At 57.2% G+C, this 21897-nt stretch overlaps 8 protein-coding genes and 1 non-coding gene across 9 annotated transcripts; 1 reads left to right on the top strand and 8 right to left on the bottom strand.

The window, feature by feature from the left end:
• Nucleotides 1-622: 622 nt before the first annotated feature.
• Nucleotides 623-5260, bottom strand: VTJ04DRAFT_5889 (uncharacterized protein; the record flags this gene model as incomplete). Its single annotated transcript, XM_069364052.1, has 5 exons — nt 623-1025; nt 1134-2194; nt 2272-4545; nt 4615-5168; nt 5236-5260. 5 exons carry the CDS (start codon nt 5258-5260, stop codon nt 623-625), a joined length of 4317 nt encoding a protein of 1438 aa, XP_069217918.1.
• Nucleotides 5261-6145: 885 nt separating this feature from the next.
• Nucleotides 6146-8891, bottom strand: VTJ04DRAFT_5888 (uncharacterized protein; the record flags this gene model as incomplete). Its single annotated transcript, XM_069364051.1, has 7 exons — nt 6146-6709; nt 6785-7571; nt 7630-7751; nt 7823-8404; nt 8466-8572; nt 8641-8668; nt 8856-8891. 7 exons carry the CDS (start codon nt 8889-8891, stop codon nt 6146-6148), a joined length of 2226 nt encoding a protein of 741 aa, XP_069217917.1.
• A 2284-nt stretch (nt 8892-11175) lies between these two features.
• VTJ04DRAFT_5887 (uncharacterized protein) lies at nt 11176-11400 on the bottom strand (the record flags this gene model as incomplete). Its single annotated transcript, XM_069364050.1, has 1 exon — nt 11176-11400. One exon carries the CDS (start codon nt 11398-11400, stop codon nt 11176-11178), a length of 225 nt encoding a protein of 74 aa, XP_069217916.1.
• A 25-nt stretch (nt 11401-11425) lies between these two features.
• Nucleotides 11426-12937, bottom strand: VTJ04DRAFT_5886 (uncharacterized protein; the record flags this gene model as incomplete). Its single annotated transcript, XM_069364049.1, has 1 exon — nt 11426-12937. The coding sequence occupies one exon, from the start codon at nt 12935-12937 to the stop codon at nt 11426-11428; it is 1512 nt and encodes a 503-aa protein (XP_069217915.1).
• Nucleotides 12938-12987: 50 nt separating this feature from the next.
• VTJ04DRAFT_5885 (uncharacterized protein) lies at nt 12988-13960 on the bottom strand (the record flags this gene model as incomplete). Its single annotated transcript, XM_069364048.1, has 2 exons — nt 12988-13321; nt 13932-13960. 2 exons carry the CDS (start codon nt 13958-13960, stop codon nt 12988-12990), a joined length of 363 nt encoding a protein of 120 aa, XP_069217914.1.
• Nucleotides 13961-14794: 834 nt separating this feature from the next.
• On the bottom strand, nt 14795-15900 carry VTJ04DRAFT_5884 (uncharacterized protein; the record flags this gene model as incomplete). The annotated part of the gene is made up of 2 exons (XM_069364047.1): nt 14795-15766; nt 15835-15900. The coding sequence occupies 2 exons, from the start codon at nt 15898-15900 to the stop codon at nt 14795-14797; spliced, it is 1038 nt and encodes a 345-aa protein (XP_069217913.1).
• A 1139-nt stretch (nt 15901-17039) lies between these two features.
• On the top strand, nt 17040-17621 carry VTJ04DRAFT_5883 (uncharacterized protein; the record flags this gene model as incomplete). Its single annotated transcript, XM_069364046.1, has 2 exons — nt 17040-17089; nt 17195-17621. The coding sequence occupies 2 exons, from the start codon at nt 17040-17042 to the stop codon at nt 17619-17621; spliced, it is 477 nt and encodes a 158-aa protein (XP_069217912.1).
• Nucleotides 17622-17633: 12 nt separating this feature from the next.
• VTJ04DRAFT_5882 (uncharacterized protein) lies at nt 17634-20385 on the bottom strand (the record flags this gene model as incomplete). The annotated part of the gene is made up of 4 exons (XM_069364045.1): nt 17634-19245; nt 19304-19597; nt 19657-20242; nt 20355-20385. 4 exons carry the CDS (start codon nt 20383-20385, stop codon nt 17634-17636), a joined length of 2523 nt encoding a protein of 840 aa, XP_069217911.1.
• Nucleotides 20386-21434: 1049 nt separating this feature from the next.
• VTJ04DRAFT_t74 lies at nt 21435-21508 on the bottom strand. The gene has a single exon. It is a non-coding gene; the product is annotated as a tRNA-Val (tRNA).
• Nucleotides 21509-21897: the final 389 nt, after the last annotated feature.

Genomic DNA, 21897 nt, shown 5'->3' with positions numbered 1-21897 from the left:
ATTATATATATATTGCAAGATCCAGAAGGGAGGATCAAGATCAACACCGTCGTTGTGGGCATCATCTATCTTCGTCCCGTTATTGACCATTCCATTCAACCATGTATCCATCGACTGGCCTCTCCCTCTGTCTCGACCGAGGACCTAAGTATTTACTAGTAGTAATCTACGGCCTCTCTCTTGAGGCTCAGACGGCCCAGGTAGACGGGGAGAACAACAAAACAAGAACACCTTGAAAAAAAAAAAATCAACCAGCGCAAAAGTGAGCATAATAGCATCCCGCCACAACCAACCCAACCAGACCAAACCAAACCATTATCACTTCACCCCCTACCCTCCTCGCCAAATCTAAGCCGAATGCCTCTCCTCGATGCTGGACGCCCGACAGGGACCCGTATAGGAGGAAAAGATAAAAAGAGGAAACAGAACCATGCCACTGTGAAATCGCCATGCCCAAGACCTCGCAATACAGTAGTAGCCGCATCATTCTCCCGTTTTCCGCGCCACCCAACCTTCTTTTCCAGACCGGAGGAGATAAAGGAGAATGGGATCATAGAAATCGAGCAAAAACAAAGACACCCAGGCGAAGTTGGCCTTCCCACCCGTTGTTTTACGACCCCGCTCAAGTCGAGCTGCCATCAACAGCGCCGGCACCAGGACCGACTGGCGATGGAGTATCAGCAGGAAAAGCAGAAGCAGCACCATATCTCGTCCTGCGGCTCCGCGTAGACGCAGCCGTCTTGGTGACGTTGGCGGCACTACTCTTGGCCGCACGGCGCTTCTTGACCTTCCCGACAGACGGCGCCAAAGGAGCAGTAGCAGGCGCAGGCGTAGGCGCAGCAGCAGGAGCCACGGCCTCAGCCGTCGCCGAAGCAGCAACCGCAACCGCCGGATCCGCCGCCTCCTCCTCAGCGGCAGAGGCAGCAAAAGCAACCGACGACAGCTTGCCCTTCGCCTTCGGCGCCCTGCGTCCGTGGGCCGGGCGCAAGGGTGACGAGCCCGTGCCGCTACTGCCACTGCTCGACCTATCTCCGGGCAGTCGTCCACGTCCACTCCTGCCCCTATTATTCCCACCACCACCGGTCACAGGACCCGGACCTTCAGGCGCTTCCTAATCCCTCAGGTGTCCCCACCGTCCACCATTCCCGCCCGCCGTCGGCGAGAAATACGTCATGCCTGGCACGGGCGCTAGATTGCTTCCGTTCCCTGCACCTCCAGCGCCAGACGAACCGCCACCATATCCCATCGCCGGGTCGCTCATGAGCTGCGGCGCCGGGCTGGTGCCTCTACTCCCTGCGGCGGCGGCCGCAGCGCGCGACGGGCGAGGGCTCATCATGGCGGTGGTGCGCGGGCTGCGGGGGACGCTCCCCTGGCGGGTTTCGCGGCGGGTGTTTTTGATGAGGCGGAGCTCTTCCTTGGCGCGGTCGAGCTCGCGCTCGCGGTTTTCGAGGGTGGCGCGCAGCTCGTCAATGATGCGGGACGCTTCCTGGGCCTCGGTCTGGGCGTGGATCTGGTGGATGCGCAGCAGGTTTTCGCTGGCGCGGCGCTCGAGGTCGGCAACGCGCGTGCGGAGCTGCTTGTTTTCGTTGCTGAGCTCGGTGTGGGCGTTGGAGGCGTCTTGGTAGGCTTTGCGGGAGTAATCGAGCTCGTTTTGGAGGCTTTGGACTTTCTTCTCGAGCTTGTCGAGCGTAGCGAGCTTGGCGACGTCCGGGTTGTCCGAGTTGGCGATGGTCTTGTTGGCCTCGGCGAGCTTGGCTTCGAGGTCCTTGACCTTCTGCTTCAGCGGCTCAATCTCGGCATTCTGGGCCTCAAGGCGTTGGAGGGCCTGCTGCGCCTGCTTCTCAAACGTCCCGCGGTCCTTCAAGGCTTCCATGAATTTGGGCTGGAGCGTTCGGACGGTCTTTTGGTACGACCGGAGCTGGGATTCGAGTGTCAGGCAATGGTCGCGGGTCTTGGCCTCGACGGCGGTGCTTGTGGCAAGCTTGTGCTCGAGTTCGGCGATTTTGTCAGACAACCGCTCGAGGTGCTCGACCGGGACCTCGACAACTTGCGACGCCGTGGTGCGCGCGTCAATCGAGTGCTTCTCGAGAGTCCGCTTCAACAGGTCGCTCATCCTGGCAGGGGTGACGTTCCGGGACGGTTGTTGAGACTCCAGAACCCTGAGGCGCTTCGGCGTTCCCTCATCCATAGAATCCTGAAAGTGAACTTGTTAGACGGATCTCAAACGCCCGAGGCCGTTTGTCTTCGGATCTCATCCACCCGGGTACTCACCAATGGGCGCTTCCTCGATGCCAAAGTCAGCTCCATCTCTGTCTGAGTGCCCTGCTCGCGCTGAGTATTCTGCGAATTCATCCAAATCTCAAAGATGTCGTCCGGCAGGGGATGGGGTTCCCAGTCCAAGCCCGCATCCGGGTTCCTCAGGTAGTTGGCAAACATCTTGGCCGCCTCGTGAGGATCGATATGATGCCGACGCTCGGGGTTCCGGAGATATTCGACAACGCTCGCGGTCGCCAGGTTCAGCGCGTTCCTCTTCTCCAGGCTATCGAGATCTGGCTCCTGCTCACCAAGCTGTTGCTCGATGTGGTCCAACGAATAGGTCGCGACCAGAGAGAGAAGCACAGGGCCAGCGGGCATCTCTGCTGCCGACCGCGCAAACCGGTCAAACGCGATGATGACATCGACGTTGCCGAGGTGAGACAAATCTTGACCTGTAGTCGCCAGAATAACCGCCGGGCGGTCAACCGGCTGCGGCGATGAGAAGTCGTCCGAATAGACGTAATAATCGCAGTCGCCTTTCGAAACGACAGCCTCGAGGTAATCGAAAACGCGGCCAGGTTGCGAAAGGATGAGGACGCGGATGTTCATATCCCACAGCCCACCCAAGAACTCGTGGATGAACAAGAACTTGCTGTTCGTATTTGTCGCGTGTTTCATCATCCCCTCTTTATCCAGATCGGGGAGATCGTGATCGTATGCAGGAAGGTCGCAAAGACCGAGGAGTCGCTCAAAGAGGGAATCAAGCTTAGAGATAAGAGCAGGATCCGGGACGGCGGAATACGAAGTCGCGAAAAACTCGCCAAACTTCACCAGCGTCGCCTTGTTCTCCTTGAGGGTCTCGAGGTAAGTGTGTCGGGTGTTGGCCGCCATGGGCAGGGTGACAATAAACCGACGGTCCTCGACGCTTTCTTCCAGTGGACTCGGGCTCTGTTCCGCCTCGGCATCGACATGGCCGGGTTCGGTTCCCAGGCTGTGATCGTCATGGCTGGGGATGGGGTCGATGGGAGTCGTTGTCAAATCGGCCGGTGCGACGGTGGTCGGTCGCTCAAAATCCATTCCCTCATGCGCAGGCGCATTTTCGACATGAGATCCCGAACCCGCGAGTTCTAATGGCTGGTTCGAAGGAGCGGCGGCCTCGAGATGTTCAGCGATGCTGCCACCAACGGACGGGAGGAGGGCAGACGGAGCGACAATGTTTGGCTGCTCTTCGTTACGCGCAGCGTCGCCGATGTCGAGAGAGCCGGGGCCGAAGACTTGCTCCTGCAGCTCGTGCAGCATCTCGACCGCCGAGCGATCGGGCGTCTCTGCCATTTTGGTGGCAATTTCTTTGACGACGGTGTCAGGGATGAGTTCTTGGGAGCTTCGGGCGAGAGGGTCGACTTGGGTGAGAAAACCCGAAAAAGAGTCGGGTGGCGAAACTTTCTGCGCGTGCTGTGATTCGGTGCCGGAATGCGCAGCACTGGCGGTGAGCAGGTCGCCTGTGCGATGTGTGTTGGAAAAGTCGTGCTGCGATTCTTCTTCGTTGTTGAAGTGGTAAACAGGCTGGGTTAAGAAACCCTCGCTGGAATCGCTGCTTCGGCTTTGTGAGAAGCTTTGGCCTCCCAAGTGCTGCTGTGGGTCCCTCAATTCACTAGAAGCAAAAGATCGGTCTTCCTCGGCAGGTTCGGACGGAAGAAGCGCGAAAGAAGGCCCAAACTGCCCAAAATCACCGGACCCCTCTGGCTGCCGCGAAGGAATGCCCTGATCGGAGCGACTCGCCTGCTCTTGGGCGAAGCTCGCCGGTTGGCTCGTCCAGTGGGAGCGTATGGAGTCGAGCTCCTGGGAGTCGGGTATGGTTCTCGGGCTCGGGCAGGGACTGGCTGCAGCCGCGTGGTTGCTCGTGGCCTGCGAGGACGGGTCGAGTTGCGAGGAGGTAATTAATTGGTACTCGGACGGGTCAAGGTCCTCGGGGCGCTTGAGCTCGAGAACAATTGTCGAGTCTTTATGAGGTTGGGACGACGGCGCATACGCCCAGCTGGGCGAATCCTCGTTACCCGTCGACGTATAACCCGAATCAAAAGAATTCCTAGGTCTCTTTGGCCTTCTCTCGTCGTCTCTGGCTTGGGCTGCGGAGCCTCTCCGACGCTTTGCTCGCCAATTCGGGGGCAGCACTGACTGACTGGACTCGTCGCTCGACTCGCCGCTGGGCTCGCTTTCAAGGCCCTGACGGTGGCGCTTGGTTACCTCCCAGTCGGCGATGGCAGCGACGGTGACGTTCTCGGCGGGTTCCTGCAAGGAGGGAAGAGCATATCGTCAGAAAACACGACACCTCCAAACAAGCTCGAGACAAAAACCCACCCAAGTGGGATCAAACTTCTCTCCCGTAACCGGATCGTCAGCCCAATCGACAAGATAAAAAACCTTGCCCTTCTCGACCTTCTCGTCGATGATGTCGCGGACTTCGTAGAGGACCTCGGACTTGGCCTTTCGTCTCTTTTGCTGCGCGGCGGCGGCCGACCTTCGGCGTCGTTTAGAGTTGCGTGGGGTGTTTGATGAAGCCGGGCCCTCGGTCATTGACGAAGGGCGCCGCCTGCGGGGGTGGGATTGTGCTTTCTCCTTGGTGGCGGACGGATGCTGCTGCTGCAGTGCTCCCGCGTCGGCGTTGTCGGCGGCGGCGCGGGGAGATGCAGCGATGGAGGCGCGGGTTAGGCTGCCTTGAGCATCGATCGAGGCGGGGGTGGTGGAATTCTTCCGAGGACGAAGCACTCGAGGGGTGGGAGTCTCGATGCCGGGAGCAGGGGGTTGGCCCGCGGTTCGGTGATGTCCTTGTTGGAGGTGGTGTTGGCGGGAAGAGTCGCGCGACTGGGTGCTCTCATAAGGCGCTGGCGACTTTCCCTTTGCAGCCGGATGCGCTGGAGAAAAGTGGGTCAGCCGTCCAAAGCCAAGGCCGCCTCGCGTCGGGCCGTGAAAATCACTCACGCTCATTGGTCAGCCTTGTGTCCATGGCTTGGAAAGAGGGATCAAGGATTGTCAGCCTCGCTCTTCGCTTCGTTCGTCGAGGTACGTCGACTGACGGATTCTTGGACTCTTCTTTTTGATGGCTTGTTGGCTATTCAACTCAATCGCTGTTCCTCTTTGTGATCGTGGGAATTCTTCAGGTAAATCGAGAAAAGAGGTTCATAGCTGCTGGTGAGGGGAAGAGGACAAGGCCAAGTTGCGGACAGCAAACAGGTTCAGGACAAAATTTCGAGGAGCCGAGAACCAAAGCAAGCGCCAACTTGAGTTTGCACAAGCTCGCCAGAGTATCCCCGCGACAATACACAATAGGGACAATAGGTAGCCCTCGCCATGATAGGAGCCAAGCGAGAATGCAAGTACCCATACGGGGCACAATAATAGGTTGCCGCAGTTTAGAGGCATTGGATGCATTTGCCCATGGAGTGCTGCCTAATACTGGACCTCCTGTGCCTTCCTACCATATGGATATAACTAATGATGTTCATACATCTGAGCCAGGCACCTCTACCTTAGTACCCACATGTCCAATCCAGGTGTCCTACCTCTTTCCAAGCTTCCAGGTTCAGGTAGGTACCTAGGCAGACATGTGCGTGGAGCCAGTCACTCACTCCTCCCTACTTCATACAGGCATCACCAAACCCTTGCATCTTGCAAAAGGGAACAAAATTTCAAGGACAGAGAGAGCGAGCATGTGAAATCTAGAATGCGGACTGCGGACGATACTCGAAATCTTTTTCAAACTATTACAAGCCGCGCTGCTCAAACAACCTCCCAGCGAAAAAAGACTACTTCCACCCAATCCCACAATCGTGTCCATCCATCCACCCATCCAAACCCACAATCCTATTGTCAAAATCCCAACATCCAGGCCCTAAGTCTCCAAAACATCCAACTCCTCCTCCGTCGGCAGCGCCGGCGTCTCAAACTTGGGCACGTCCTCGCCCTTCTCAAACGCGGCTCCCGGGCCGCGATAGCTCGGCTCCTGAATCCCCAACGAACCCTGTCTCTGCTGCAGCTCCTTCTCCTGCTGCGCCGCCACCGCAGCAAGACTAGCAGCAATCCTCGAAGGAGGGACCGCCGCCACCAACGTCGGCGACGACGTCTCCGTGAGCTTGGGCGAAGAAAACGCCGAATAATACGTAGTGGAGGCGGCAGAAGAGGGCACAACCTCCGACTCAGGAGGGGCCAGCCCCGTCGGCGGAGCCAAACCCAGCCCCAGGCCCAAGCCCGACAAGCCCGAGGTAATCCTCTCCACCACATCTCCCTGGGCGCCGGGAGTAGGCGGTCGGACGGGAACGGGACTCACCAGACCCGCTTCAGCGCGCGGGGTTTCCTTCCTCCCCTCTTCTTTTGTATCCTGCTGCTCGGTCCCAAGCCTCTTGATGAGAGCCTCGCTTTGCTCTTGAGCCAACTTGCGCAACCGCTCGGCCGGGTCCTTGTAATAATGCAGCACGTTAGCCAGGTCGCACAGGCAGTCTTCCGGACACCACCGGATGCCGTGCACACATACCCAATCAGTCTGGGCGGGGACGCCTTCCGCGCCGGCGAGGCGCTCGTGAGCATGTTGTTCGCCCTCCTCCCAGTCATCCTCCCATCCGCTGCGTTGCCAGCGAGGACGCCCCACCGGCGCCGGGGTCACCGGCAAGCTGGGGCGGTCGCTGGGGAACTCGGTGATTCGTGATCCCCGACGATGGGTGATAGGGACTGGCGTTTCATCCTCATCGTCCCCACCACCACCAGTCTGGATGCTGGCGCCGCCGCGCAAATACCACGGCATCCGCCGCTCAATGTACCGGTTAATCTCGGGCACGTCATCCCAGGCGTTTGTCCTGGGGAACGAGGACCAGCCGTCCGACGACTTGGGGCGAGAGACGCGGGTCGGGAAGGTGGCGGGAGGAGTGCGGGTGTAGGTTGCGCCCGAGGGGGCCCAAGGTTTGTGTTTCGCGGATGGCGGGGTCTGCGGTTCGACAGCCGTGGACACGCTCGAGACGCTCCGGGAGCGCGGGGTTTGCGGCCTGGACGACGGGGGCGGAGTAGAAGGGGCCTGTTTGGCAGGCCTCGGCGGGCTTTGGCCTGGCTGGGAGAAGACTCGAGTCGGCTTTGACTGGTAAGTCTCCCAGGGGAAGATGGTCTTGGGCCTGTCCGCTGGCGGGTTGTTGGGTGCTTGGTACCCCGCGTTCTTGGGCGGGCTGGGATAGCGCTCAGGCGGGATGAATTGAGCTGGGTCTGACGACATGGCGTAGTACGTATGCGGGAGGTTGACGGCTTCTCCTCTCGTGTTGGAGGGCGGAGGGTGACTGGTAAAAGTTAGTTAGCGGGGGTTATGGTCACCAAGAAAAGACACCAAAGACCAACCGTTGAGCATCCCAGGATGCAGACGGCTCACCAACCGGCACGACATATTGCATCGTCGGCTGGAATTCGCCCTTGACGAAATACCGCACGAGAGCCGGAGACGGTTTCGATGGATCGTTCGTCTGATATCATGACATGTCAGTCCCAAACATCCAACCCACTCACTCCCAATCAGAAACAAAGCGCGCAGTACCTTATAATGACGATCGTAAACCGCCCACCACTTCCCCACCATATGATCGAACGGTCCGCTGCCCGTGGACGTAGTCTGCCTACCCTGCACCCACGGCTTGTCGGTTCCGATAAAATGTACCAGGTTGATATTGGCCTGGAAATGCTGATAAGCCGGCACATACTGGTAATGCGCCGAGGGGGTGACGTTGTAGGTGAAGCTCAGGCGATGGTACTTGTCCTTGTAGTACTCGTTGAGCAGGCCCTGATCAGCACCATCGAACGATTGGCCCCTTTGGGCCATGTCCATCATGGCATTGTAGTCGTCCGGGTTGGGGGTGAGAACCATGACGCCCGTGTTGAAGATGTCGGGCCAGCCGATGTCAGGGGCGGCGGCGAAGGGGTGGGGGAGGTCAAACAGCTCATCCGGCGCGCGGTAGGCCACCACGTCGGCGTCGAGGTAGACGATGCGGCGGAACTGCGTTTGGTTCCAGAGGTTGATCTTGGTGAAGGCAGAACGCAGGTCCCGGCGGCCCATCAGATCGAGGTTCGCCGGGTGAGGGTTCTCGATGCGAGGGACGGGAATGACATAGTCGTAGACATTCTGGTCTTTGGTCAGTCCATGGTTGAACGTATTTGACTGAGACAGAGAAAAGTCATCTTACCTTGAGCTGGTCGATGACTTCACGCGAGACAGAGTCCTCGGTGACCAGGATGGCCAGCTTCTTGGTGGTGCCGGCATCGCGGAGGGAGTGTGCAAGCACGAGGGCACCTTGATGGCAATGTCAGCTTCTCAGGGTTCGATAGAGGAGGGAAACTTGACGCTGCGTGTAAGCTTACCAGGTAGATATGTGTCCGTCAGGAGAAGCTACACACAAAGCGAACCTTAGCATTTGAGCTTTCATTTCACCGGCGGTTCATGACCGGATACAGAACTGAAAAGCAAGCCTGGTGAAACACACCGCAGTATGCAGATGCGTTTGACCACCGCGAACTTCTCAGATATTGAAAACCCGGGTCATGTCACCAGTTATTCCAGATCAAGGTGGACTCACGCTGGCGTAGACATCCTCGCCCGGTTGCGTCGTCATGGTGAATGTGAACGACGCGATATGCTCACTGATGGGATGAGATCAGGAGGCTGGGTGGGTTTGGGCAGGAGTTCGGATGTAAAGAGCTGCGACGGATACTGTGCGCAGTACACAACGCGACAGAGTCTGCGAGCTGGGAAGCTCCTGTTTGGAACGGAGGCAGGGACTCGAGCTCGAGTTCAAGGGAGGAAGCTCAAATCAAAGCAGAGACGGAGAAAGAACGGTCAGGTATATGTCTGAGAGGTGATAGGATGCAAAGGGCGAGCACGTGTGCGTGTCTCCGTATGGCGGCAAAGAATGGAACACGGCTGCGGCGGCAACACGGCGAGGTTGGGTGAGAGACGCGATGCCTGCCAAGGGAAGAAAGATCAACGAAAAAAAAATCTCCCTATTTTTGAACGTGAGGGAACCCCGGTTTGTCTGTGCCCATCAACAACCCAGTAGGTATTTACACTAGGAGATAGATGCAGAAGAGCTATCGATATCTCAAGGAACAGGCGTTGACGATAGGAGCCTGATCATGGATCCAGGACTGGGTGTTGATGGGGAATGCAGGTTCGTCACGAAAGCTTGCCCAACAAGGATCAACCGATATCAAGGAACGGGGAGAGCCGGCGGCGGGTATGGCAGCGGGCGGGGACAATTGGGCTCGACATTCCTCGAAGAGAGCGGAACCCAGGATGCATTGGATGGCGCGGTCTGGATGATGATACCACCATACCGTCTATGAAGTAACTCTATCCGTGGCCCGGCAGGCTAAACAAACCCAACAAGTGAAAACCCAAATGAATTTGATGGGCGATTTGATGAGCGAAGAGGGGGGGGAGACCTGCGCCTTGGTGTTGCATTCATCGGGCCGGGCAGCAGACACGATATGCGGCCGGGAGGCCGGCATCAAGCAGGTAGGTTTGGGTGAGGCTGGGCTGGAGCAACCCTCAAGTGAAGTGAAAGACGCTCGGCTTGCCGTGGCCTGAGGCAAAATGATGTCGCATGCATTCTGCGCCTAGTCTGCAAGGTGGTTGGTTCTGGATCTTGCGATACACAGTAAAAATTATCGGAAAGGATCCTTGCTGACAGAGGACTTGGGCCCGGCGACGATGGATGCCAAGGTTGATGATTGCCGGGATCCAGCCCCTCCATCAGTTGGACTGTGAAAGGAGAGGTTGGAAAAACAGGAAACGGTTCGGGCACTTGGAGTTCTGATGGAGGAGGACCAGGACGAGATTTTGAGAGAGTTGTTGATCGCCAACATCACGGCACAACCTTCTGTATCGAAGACACCTCGATTCTGTAGGCTCGGGTATTCTTGCACCAACACCACCAGGCCCTTCGACCAAAAACGACGTGTTTCAAGACGAGATGTCAGTGAAACAAACCCAACGGCTCGGCGCCTGCCCAAGCCCAACACGAGCCGCCAACGCCGCCAGAGGGGAATCGGCGAAATTCATCCACATCAGGCCCAACCTGGAAGCGAGGCCCATCATCCAGTGCGGTGGAGCCCGGCAGAGGCTCACTCGGCGGTGTCAAGTTCCATCGGGCTCGGCTCAGTTTACCTGGTACTCCGTAGCGGATGGGTTTTTGGCGTGGTAACGTGAGTGGAGGTTTCCAATGCCCAAAGCCTACGGCCAGGTGCCGCGCGAGATCTTGCAGGAAGGGCAGCGATGCGTCTTGTGTTGATGGACTGCAAGATGAAGCTCCACTGGAAGATGGAGGGGAACCACCTCAGTTTGTCATTGCATCAAGCAACGACATCCCGACATGCCGCTGCTGCAGAGCTGCCCATCCGTTGGAACTCGCCACCAACTGAGGTGCCCCGCAGCGGCCCCACGCAGAGAGCAAGAACCTGAAGGGATGAACACCAAGCCAGAGGAGCTCCAGTCAAGCTCCCCTGAGTTATCTGGGTCCTTGGGGGGAGGGAGATGAAAGTGCATGAAAATGACTCGAGCACACACACCATCATTTGGACCTGCAAACCACCGTCTCACCGGCCAAGTTGCACAAGCCAGGGACACAACGCTGTGTCACCGTCTGTGCATCTTGACATTTTAGAGACAATGCTGGGTAACACTCCATGATCCATCCTCGCAAGAAGAGGCTCAAAAGTGATGGAATGATGGGAAATTTGAAATCGTTTTGGTATTCATCGTCCTGAGCAAATGGCTCGTCGGATTCCCTGATTGATGGCATCTCATACCTATGCCAGCCAGACCAATGTTCCCCGTAAACCGCCAGCCCATGAACACCCAGAAGAAAAAAATAAAATAAATAGAGAAACAGAAAGAGATCATGACCGACATGAACAGACAAACAAACCCCAAGATATAATGGTACAGTTCCAACCCAACCCGTCTACCCTAGATCCGTGGTACATATTCAGCACAGACTCCTGGTCTGCGCATATATGCCAGACAGTATGGTGTGGTATCGGTGGATGGTACGTGTGTGTGTGTGTGTGTGTGTTTTGTTCCTCTTCAGCCATCGCCATCGTCTCGGGTATCTCGCAAAACATGTCCCAAACCCCTTCATCTATCCCCTCACAAATCCTTCTTAATATACCCGTGCTCCGGCTTATGCGTCGTCTCGTAATCCACGTGCACGTATGCCCTCTCCACATCGGGCAGCCTCTCGAGCTTCATCTGCAGCTCTTCCGCGATGTCGTGCGTCTCCTGCAGCGTGGCGTCCGGGTCCATGACCACGTCCACCTCGGCGATAAGCCGCGGGCCCGAGTGGTACGCGCGCACCGTGTCGATCTGCTTGATGGCCGGCGAGTGCGTCAGGCAGACGTAGGTGATGAGCTGCTGCACCTCGACGGGCGCGACGATGCCGACGAGCAGCATAAACTCGGCAAACGAGGTGCGCAGCCAGAGGACAATGATGAGGAGCGACAGGAAGACGGCGCCAGCCGGGTCGAGCCACCAGACCAGCTTGGCGCCGCCAACCGCCGTCAGGATGCCGAAGCCATTGATGAGCAGGTCGTTGCGGTGGTCTTGCCACAGAATCTCGACCTGGCTGTACTTGTGCTTGATGGACCATGTGTACAGGAACAGGGTGAACTTGGTGCCGAAGGCGACGCAGACCGAGATGACCGACGGGAGCATAAACGGTTTGAGCTCGCCGTTGCTCTCGACCAGCTCGCGACAGGCGAAGGCGATGATGATGAGCGACACGGCAACCATGAGGAAGCAGAAAGTGATGTTGCCGACCGTCTCCAGGCGGGCCTTGCCCGACGGGAAGCGGCGCGGGTCGACGCGGCGCACGGCGCGGTTGGTTAAGATGAGCGTCACATTGGACAGCGGGTCGAAGATGGCGTCGGCCATGGTGGTGAAGAGCGACAGCGAGCCGGACGAGATGGCCGCGTACAGCTGCAGCGCTGACAGGATGATGTTGGCAGCCAGAGAACCCCAGACGGCGATCTTGAACTTGAGATTGTCGTCGCCCTGCTCTTGACGCCTCTCGGCGCAGTGCTCGTCCACGCTCTTGAGCAGCCGCTCGATGGTCTCGTTCTGCGCCTGGTAGAACCCCTCCAGCCGGCGGGCCGTGGTCGCCTGACGCCCAAACGGCTTCAGGTACTTGGAAAACCGGCTGGTTTTGGCCCCGGAGCTGCTGCCGCGCCCGCCACCGCTGCCGCCAGTCTGCGCGATACCGTCGCGCTTCTTGCCCATGTTGGCCCGGATCTCGGCCAGCTGCGCCGGCGTTTTGTACCGCTGCTGCAGGCCGTAGGGGTCATTGCGCGAGTTGAGCGGGAGCCGGCCGCCAATACGCTGGCTCTCGGTATCGTCCATATCGCTGTTGGCGGCCGTGTTGGTGCCGCCGGTGCCCGATCCGGAGGTAGGATGCCGAGCCACGGGCACGCCGCCGGTTCCGTCGTCAGCGGCGGCGGCGGCCGCCGCGGCAGCGGAGGTTTCGACAGCGGTGCTTGCGCCTTCGGCGGCCGACATTGATGGCCGCGGCGATGTGCTCCTGGCCAGTCGGCTGGCCGTGTCGGATTGGGTTTTGAAGGGATGCGGGTGAAGCGAAATGCTGCTGGAGAGATCTGGTTGGTCCATGGCGCTGGCGGTTGGTGTCCCGTGTCTCTTTTTGTAGTTTTTTGTCTCTGTCAGTGTCCCCGATGCAAGGGTGGGTGTGCCGCCGCGGGGGTAACTGCTAGGCCGCTATCTCGATGCGGGAGAGGCGCGTTTGGGGTGCAGCTCAAGCGTGGGTGGGATCGCAAATCAGAGGCGCACACGGTAGTTGAAGTGCCGATGGGACACAGGATGGGAGACCGGGGGAGAGTTTGTGAGATGCGATGGGGGTTGCGATGCGATGCGATGCGCCCAGTAAACCGGCGGTGGCGAGGACGCGATCTCTCAAAAGTCACAACTGCCCCGACAATGGCGGCAGCAACGTTGTTCTTATACGGAGTAACCCCTGGGATGGTTTGGGTCCGAGCACTATGACGCACGATAATACCATTTCATGATGTCAACAAAGAGAGATTTCATTGTCGAATGTCTCGCAACCCCCTTCGCAGAGGCGCAGTCGGCAACGTAGCTCTAAGCCAGCGTTTCCAGGAGTTCCCCAGTCTGAGCGCGATGTCACAGGGAGACGCAGGAGTTTGTTTCTCAAACGGCCGGGGGACCTCCTGGCCTGCCCCAAACGGTGGAACCGCCCGTGCTTTGTTCCCCCCACGGGCAACCCAGAAACTCCAGGCTATGCCCAACACGGCATCGTTGACGGTCTCATCAAAACTTCCTCGCCGTGGTCACCGTCGTTCTGGCCGCCTTCCGTCGCCATGATGGACGAGATGGGGAGACCGCCCGCTGAGCCGTTTTGCCGGGACCCAGTTGCGCCAGTTCGTTTCGAAACATTTTTTTTCTCTCGCTCATGGCGACGGTGGCAGCCCCTGGCGTTGCCTGGTGTTGTTCGGAGCAGTAAGTATTTCGCTGCGGTTGTGACATCACAATTTGGCGGGTGTTCTGGACGGCTTCTGGCGGGCCACAAGAAACACTCGTCCAATGTCAAGTTGCCGCAGGGATGAATGCGGCTCTTCCTGGGACTCACATGGTGGCGGTGCTATCTACGGAGACCATTGGCAGTTTCGAACGAGCAGAAAGGGGGAAAAGCCAAGGTTAAAGGTGTTCTGGATGAGAGATGGACTCCAGCTCCGTCCTCACTCTCAGCACTCTCAGCTGCACATCTGAATCATGAACTCAGCCTGAGGCTCTGAGCGCCGCTGTCAGTGGCACATCCTATGAGCCTGAAAGATGGCAGCCCGATGCGATGCCATGTCTCGGCTCGCGTATTCTTGCCCTCCCCAAATCACCCAAATTTTAAGGTTAGCTGGGCGATCGTCGGCACCACCTGGAAACAACCCCTGATGCAAGGTCAAAGAAAGGAGAAAAAACACCAGACGACGTGCCATGTCGCGGATCCTGCACATGTTGGAGCGAACAAGCTCACGAACTCGCCGGGAGATCTGGGATGAGCGCTTGCTCTGGATCCACAGAGACGCTTTGACCGTACCTTCGAACAGCCAGTGTGTGTGACGGTTGGAGATGGCAGCTCACGGTGGCCAACTGCCTCAACTAAATGGCAACACGAGCCCCTGGAGCCATGTTTCCGGGACGCGGAGATATGAAATGACACGGGATTAACAGATCAACGTTAAGTCCAAGCGAGTAAAGAACGAAGAAACGAAACACGGGAGACGCCGACCTTGTCATCCCAGACAGGTAATATCGTGTGTAGTACTGTAAAGGAATAGAAGTAGATCTGTACCCAAAGACACCAGACCAAGTGCACACCTCTCGGTGCCACTATCACATTCCACCGAGCCCGCACGACAAATCCACGTCCCACCTCCAGCACCAGTGCCTCCGTGCACGACGAGCGCCCCGAAAGCAGCTCCGAGAAGAACCGCCATCCTAAAGCTTCGCCTCGGGCCGCTTCCTATCAGCGGCGCTCTCCTCTGCATTCCCAGCATTCGCATCCTGACCACCAGCGCTCTCCCCAACCTTTGCACCTTCACCTTCACCACTCTTCGCCGCCTCATCACCACCACCACCGCAGCGCGCGAGGATCCAGTCGCCAACATCCCTATAAAACTGCTCGCTGTCTGGCCCATCGGCATGCAGCTGGTGATACCACCCCTCGTAAGCCTTAAACTCCCCATCCTCCACCGTCCCCTTGACGCACTCGTCAAAATATTTCCTGCTCGCGTTAAAACACGTCGTCTTATCCTGCGTGCCGTGTCCAATCCACAAACTCTTGACCACCCCTCCCCCCAACGGCTTCGCCGCGCCGCTAGCCAGCGCCGCCGTGCGGTCCAGCAGCCCCGCAAACCCCTCTAGCGTGCCCGTGTCGTGCATGAGCTTATCCTCGGCGATGCTCTTCTGCACGGCCTTGTCGCGGCTCAGGTTGGCCGGGTCAATGATGTGCTTGAGCTGGAAGTGCGGCAGCAACTTGCCCGCCAGTCTGCCCAGGAAGATCTTAACCTGCGAGGGCGTCTCTTCGGGCGAAAACCCAATGAACGGCGACTCCAGCACCCAGCCGCGGACCCACTTCACGACGCTATCGGCGTATTCCTTGCGCGAGAGCAGGGTCAGGACCTGCGCGCCGCCCATGGAGTGGCCCATGACGAACACGGGCGGATCATTGGACCCCTCGGCGGGGAGGTGCGGGGTGATGAAGGCGGCCATGTCGGCCAGCACCTGCTCGGTGGTGCCAGTCCGGCCGCGCTCGGAGGGCTTGCGAACGGAGCGGCCCCAGCCGCGCTGGTCGAAGCCGTAGACGGCGATGCCGCGTTCTGCGAGGCGCGAGAAGAAGTTGGTGTAGCGGTTGATGTGGTCGCTAAAGCCGTGGATGAAGAGCAGTTTGGCTTTGATAGGGCCATCAGGCTGAGTGTCACGGTTAGCATATTAGAGGTAAGGTTGTGCGAGAAAGGATCCATATGATTAGGACCTACCAGCCATGACTTGGAGTAAAGACTGTGCCCGTTGATTTGGACAGTTCCCTCTTGTTCCGTCACCATTTTTGCAGTCCAGTAGTATGGACAACTGGTTTACTTGGCTATAGAAAACTCTGCAAGTTCACAATCCAGCGATATAGCAGTGCTGTGAGTGAAATGGTTGGTGACAAACAGCCTGAGACAAAGAGCAACAACAGCGGTGGTGGTGGTTGTGGTGACAGCGGAGCGGAGCCTCGGTAACCGAATCCCGGATTTGACTGTCTTGTTCTGTTGAAGCGATCGCGACCAAAGTCACCTTGCCGTCCTGCAACTGACAGACCGGATCCAACAACGCCCCAAACCTACGAAAGAGAAACCCAAACAAAGTATGAGAATTTGTAAGATGCTCACGGAGGGTGAAAGGAGGACGCGCCAGCCTGGAAATTGGTCGTCAGCCCCGAGGCACACCTGATCTTCCCTTGGATGCCTTTCTCCTCGGTGGCGTCCTGCGCCATGGCCGAATCGCTTTCACGTGCCAGCCACATGCTGCGGTCAAACAAAACACCACACCAACCTGGAACACACCAGGAAATCTCCAAGAACAAGCAAATGACGGAACCCCTGAAGTCAATCATTCCACTGTCTACCTACGTACACACATAGCCGCGGAGATCCCTTCCGAAGGAGAATCCGATGTGCCCAATATTCCATCTCATGCTGACTGGTCCCCTCGAAGTAGACTGTCGCAGTTGAAACACGAGATGACTCGAAAACGGGCTTACATGAGGCAACTGCCTGTCATTTCTTCACACTTGCGCACCCGCCATAGCCTTTGGCTACCACGGCTTCCTAGCACTTTTAGAAACACATTACTTTGATGATCCATCATACCTAGTTCGAAAAACAATAAATAAAAAATAAAATAAAATAACAAGACCGAGAGAAGAGGTCCATCAAGACCACTCAGCAGATCGAAAGCAGTTCCGTTGTCTGAAGTCGATAACACCAACAACCTCGGATGAGAGCGTTTGCTCATGATTCAGTCCCGAGTCAACAACATTGGACGAACCCCATCCCACTGCGGCTCCACCAGCTCAATTCGACTCCTATACTCGTACTTCAATATACAAGAACAGTCAACGGCAACCACTTTTGTTTGCTAAGGACTTATTTACCACAGCAGCCCAACAAGGAACCATGAAAAGCAAAGGGCATTATGTGACATGACAAGCTCCCCCTCTCCGTCCAGTAGACCCCCGGAGAATATAAGACAGTCAGCTAGGTCAAGTACCTAGGAGGTAAAGTAACCTATACGGAAACACAGCGCAAGTAGTAAAACAGCCACACCACTCCATCCCCCAACCAACCAACCAACCAGCCAAGCCAAGGCTCTTCTTATCGTTGCTTTGTCTGTTTGTTTGTCTTTTGATCGTTCATCATCGTCCATCCATCGTGACCTGACATTTTCTCGCGGGAGAAGGGAATCCCATCCATCCCCGCATCCCATCCGTCCATCCGTCCATTCGTTCGTTCGACGCCACTCTCCAATAGAAATAGAAGAAGCAAAGAGTATACGCAGGGCGCCACAACTCCTCCTCCCTCCATCCCTGATCAAGTACACAGGTAGCCCAGGTCAGGTAAAACTCAAAGGTAGTAAAAGATCCCATCCCAACATAGCAAGCATGGCCATACAAACCGGACACTCACACACACAACAACCTCGCCCCCGCTTCCCAATAACCCACTCACGCAAACACGCTACACCGCACCTACACCCCTACTCAAACAAACACGCAAACGCATGATCATCATCATCATCATATATCCCCCAAATCATCCTGCAACTCCGTTCCCGCAAACAAATCCCCCGTCGTCGTCGCCGGCGTCAAACTGAACTTGTCCGCTGGCGGCAGCTCCTCGTCTGGCGTCCTAATGCCAATTCCGCTATCATCGTGCGTCGTAGGCGGGTTGCTGTCGGCGGCCGAGGGGTGTTGGTGATGGTTCGCGGGCGGGAACGGGGCGGTATCCGGCTGGTGATGGTGGTGGTGATCGTTGTTGTTGCCCGCCACCTGCCCCCTCGCCGTCGGCGCAGGCGTCATGCGCGTTGTCATTCCAAAGTCCTCGCTGCTGGTCGTGCTGAACCGCGACGAGTCGCCCCCGTTGCTTGCTGCCGGCTGGTGTTGTTGCTGCTGGAGGTCCGACGACGCCAGGCGTTTCGAGGGCACGACGGGAAGCGCGTCCTGCGTCGACCTCTGCTGCATAAAACCGCCCTGCTCGGCCATGAACTGGATCATCTCGTCGAGCCAGCACTTGGTGACCCACCAGGAGCCGAAGCTCTTACCCTGGCCAATGGTGAGGTCGCGCATGAGCGCCGTGCTGAGCCGCTGCACGCCCCAAACGAGATCCGTGTCCGACGCGTACGGGAACCGGCTCGGCAGCGACCGCAACAGGTTGACCCACCGATCTAGCACGTTAGACGAGTCGGCGTCGTCGCTGTTGCCGTCCTGCGGTGCCCTGCCGTTGCGCATTGCGATCTCGCCCTGAACCGTCAGGCACTCAATCTCCCACGGGACGTTGACCGGGTTGAGCAGGTCGCGCATCTCGTTCAGCAGGAGGTTTACCACGTCGTCCATGGCGCGCGTAGGGATGCTCTCGGCCAGTTTTCGAACGTTGATCATAGAAATCCACTCCATGTACATGAGATCGCGGTTCGCGGGATTTGAGAGCATGTTCGCCGCCGCGTGTGCTGTGAGGTTGACGCGTAGTGCCCTGTCAAGTAATGACGCGAAGATGGCAGCGGGTGCCTCCTTAGCCCGGATCACATGTTGAGGTTGCCCCTGAAACGAGTCGCGGATATGGGGGACGAGGCGCTCCGAGATGTTGCGCAGAGTGTCGAGCACCGGCTTGGGAACCACCTGAAGGGTAAGACCGGAAACAATGCGCATCATGCGCTGGTAAAGGATGAAATCGCATTCTTCGATCCACGGTGCGATGGCCGGATTGGCAAATAGTTTCTGTACCGGCATGGTAAGGGTGCCTTGGAACGATGTGAAAAGATGGAAAAATGCCTTCTCTTTGCAGTACCGTATGCATTCAACCAGAGATGTGCAATACGACCGATAGAGAGCCATCAGGGACTTTGCCGCGTCGGGATCCGTGCCTGCTGGGAGGTAGGGGTCGATTCGAGGGAGGATGATGGGATCCGACTGCTTGAACCCCTCGCAGCTCTCGGTCGAGAAGCGGAGGAGCAGAGGCGTCTTTGCGACGGTCGTTTGTAGCTGGTCAAAGTTTGCTACCTGAGGCTGGTTATAAAGACTGTGGTGGTAATCATGGCTTCGCCTTGGCCTCGGCCCATGTTCTTGTGTTGCCGTCGGTTCGTTGGATACCGGCTTGTCTGGCCGCGTTGAATCGGTCGGAGCAGGGAGCGCGCTTGTCGGAGGTTAGTATTCACCGCGACCCCCAAGCTGGTCAACGAGCGCGAACTTACTTGAAGTTTTGCGACAAGGCGGGATTCTCGCCGAGAGGTACTGGAGGTCGGCTGGGGCTATCCCGGAACTCGGTTTGATCCTCCTTTAATTGGAAGTTGACATAATGATACTTGGACTCGCCGCGGACGCCGAGACGACGCGTTTTGAGCCCGGGAAACAATACGCGTACAAGCTTGCCGAAGCTAGCCGGGTTCAAAACCGTGATCCTTTCTGTGGCGCATCGAGACGCGTAGTTGGCGTAGACGCGACCCCTGGGTACGGAACCCTTCCCCGTTGAGCACACCATGTTGATCCTGGGAGCAAAATTAGCACTAGGTCCCTACGTGGCACACATCCGCCTCAAGACGCGTACCAGAGCATGGCAAAAATTTGGCGAGCCCTCTCCGAGTTAGGCCCGCGGTCGTTGCCGAGCAGTTCCTGGGCTACCTCCTCGAGCGTCCTGTGTTTATTGGCGTTGAACAGTTGCCGCATCTCCATCTCGTTATTGGCATTAGATCGTGACGTCTTCGTCGGTCCTGGGAGGCCGTGGAAGGAGGAATTGTTGTCCTCATTGTCGTCGCGATCCAGCACCTGGCTGTCGTCTGCGAAGCTCGTGTTGCCGGCGAACGAATCGGCCGAGACAGACTGACGACTCATGCTCTGGGTATGATGGTGGAAAGAGACGGTATGCATTGGCGCCGCGCTCATGGACGGGTCGGGGCCAAAGTCACGGCTCGCTTGGAGTTGCGATGCCAACAAGAGGTCTTCGGGTGTCATCTGCGCGGAACCGTTCGACATGTCGCGGTGGCTCGCGTTGGTGGGCATCCATTGTGAGGAATAGACGTCGGCAGACTCTGCGAAGCTGTGCTCGAGGTTGGGCTGGGTCGTGGCGCTATGAATCGACGCCGTGGAGCCGCGCGAACGAGGTCGCTTCCTCGGCTTCCCGAGGCCTAACGCATCTGAGACAACAATGAGCATTTTGATGGACTCGACGCGAATGACAGCGACAGAGGACGGCCAAGGGAAAGATGAAAGGGAAATGCCGTGACGGTGGACATATAGTATTCTTACCGTGGGTCGGGTCCATTGCCACGCCAGCCATGGAGAAACAGGCTCCTCCCCGCGATCAAAACAAATGGAACTGATGATGACGACAGGCGATGCGCCGAGCAGAACGCCACGGGATCAAAGAAAACAAACAAGTACGGTAAAGAAACGTTGATGATGAAGTAAGAATATGCTTCCCCTAGGAGTCCGCGTAGTGCATGGGCGGAGACGCGACGCGGGGGATGTCGAGGTCGGGAGTGTGCCGCGCTCAATGCCTCACACACGCAGTTTGCTCTTGGAGCGAGGAAAGAAATCAACAAACATGGAGACGGTGCCGGGGCAATGCGCCTTGTGGCCACAGCTCGCCCCGCACGCACCAGTTTGGCCCCACAGCTCAGCGAGCCTTGGCGTTTGATTGGCTCGCTTGGCACCGTGGCTGCCAGTTCGAGTTGCGCAGAACCAAGACTTGGAGATCTGCCGTGTTAAAAGACAAAAAAGCACGACAAAGACGCGCATCGGATCGAATCCTCTGGATTCAAGTCAGATGTTTCCTGCTCTGCATGTGCTGGTCTCTTGATGACTCGAGGAGTCGGTCTGACCGGAAACCCAGATAGAAGCAGACGGTTCTTTCTAAGGTCGCGCCTTCAACCTATTCTTTGACCAGCAGAGAGTCAGAAGAGGTACACGACCACTGGAAAGACATGCTGGAACACAAAGTGACCTCATGACGGAATGCCTTCATCCGCCAAAAACAATGCCATGCAATGCACAAGACTCTGACTCTACATGTGTCCGGGTAGAAAACGCAAAAATATGAGCATGCTCCTCGGCTTTGATTCGAGACAATTCAGAATTTTGTTGTCTTGAGTCTTTGCTTTTCCAGTTCCCACTTACACATTGAGTCCGCTGGGAATATTGCAAGCCCCACGAACCCCTCTGAGACACAGTTCAAACCCAGCAGTTGTGCCTTCAGATAGGTATTCCATGCCAAACGTAACAGTCCAACACATGTCCATGCAGCATGTGCTTTGCTTATTGGATTGCAGAAATCAAAGTCTTCATGAAACCCAAAAATAATATTGCTCCCAGGAGCAAAAGACAAGCTGATCCGATCCAGGTTCGAACTGGAGACCTTCAGTGTGTTAGACTGACGTGATAACCAACTACACCATCGGACCTTTGCTTGTCTGCTTGGCAGCACCGGAGACGCTTCCTTTGTTCTCTTCTCCAGCTCCCGAGACAAATCACGTGCTTCGGGCTGCTCTCTCTTACCCTCCCTCACAGTGTCCCGAGTGCGTGTGGGTGCGTCATGAGGTGGAAACCGCAGGACCCTGACAAACCTGGAGCTGCCGGATTGGAGCTGCTGACCCGTGTTTCGTGACCGGGGGATTTCGCACACGTAGCAATCGTCATTACGGAGTACTTGTACCTCACACACATCTTGCTCGCTTCCCCTGCCACCCGACCTGATCAGAGCTCCAGACTTTCTCCCTACCTGCCTTGTCTCCTCCTGAACATTTCTCGACTGCCCAATCTCCCCATCCCGAACTCTCCCAACTCTCTTCCA

The sequence above is a fragment of the Mycothermus thermophilus genome (assembly GCF_041956435.1).
Source record: "Mycothermus thermophilus strain CBS 625.91 unplaced genomic scaffold VTJ04scaffold_4, whole genome shotgun sequence".
Lineage (NCBI taxonomy): Eukaryota > Fungi > Ascomycota > Sordariomycetes > Sordariales > Chaetomiaceae > Mycothermus > Mycothermus thermophilus.
This window is presented reverse-complemented; position numbering and strand designations above follow the sequence as displayed.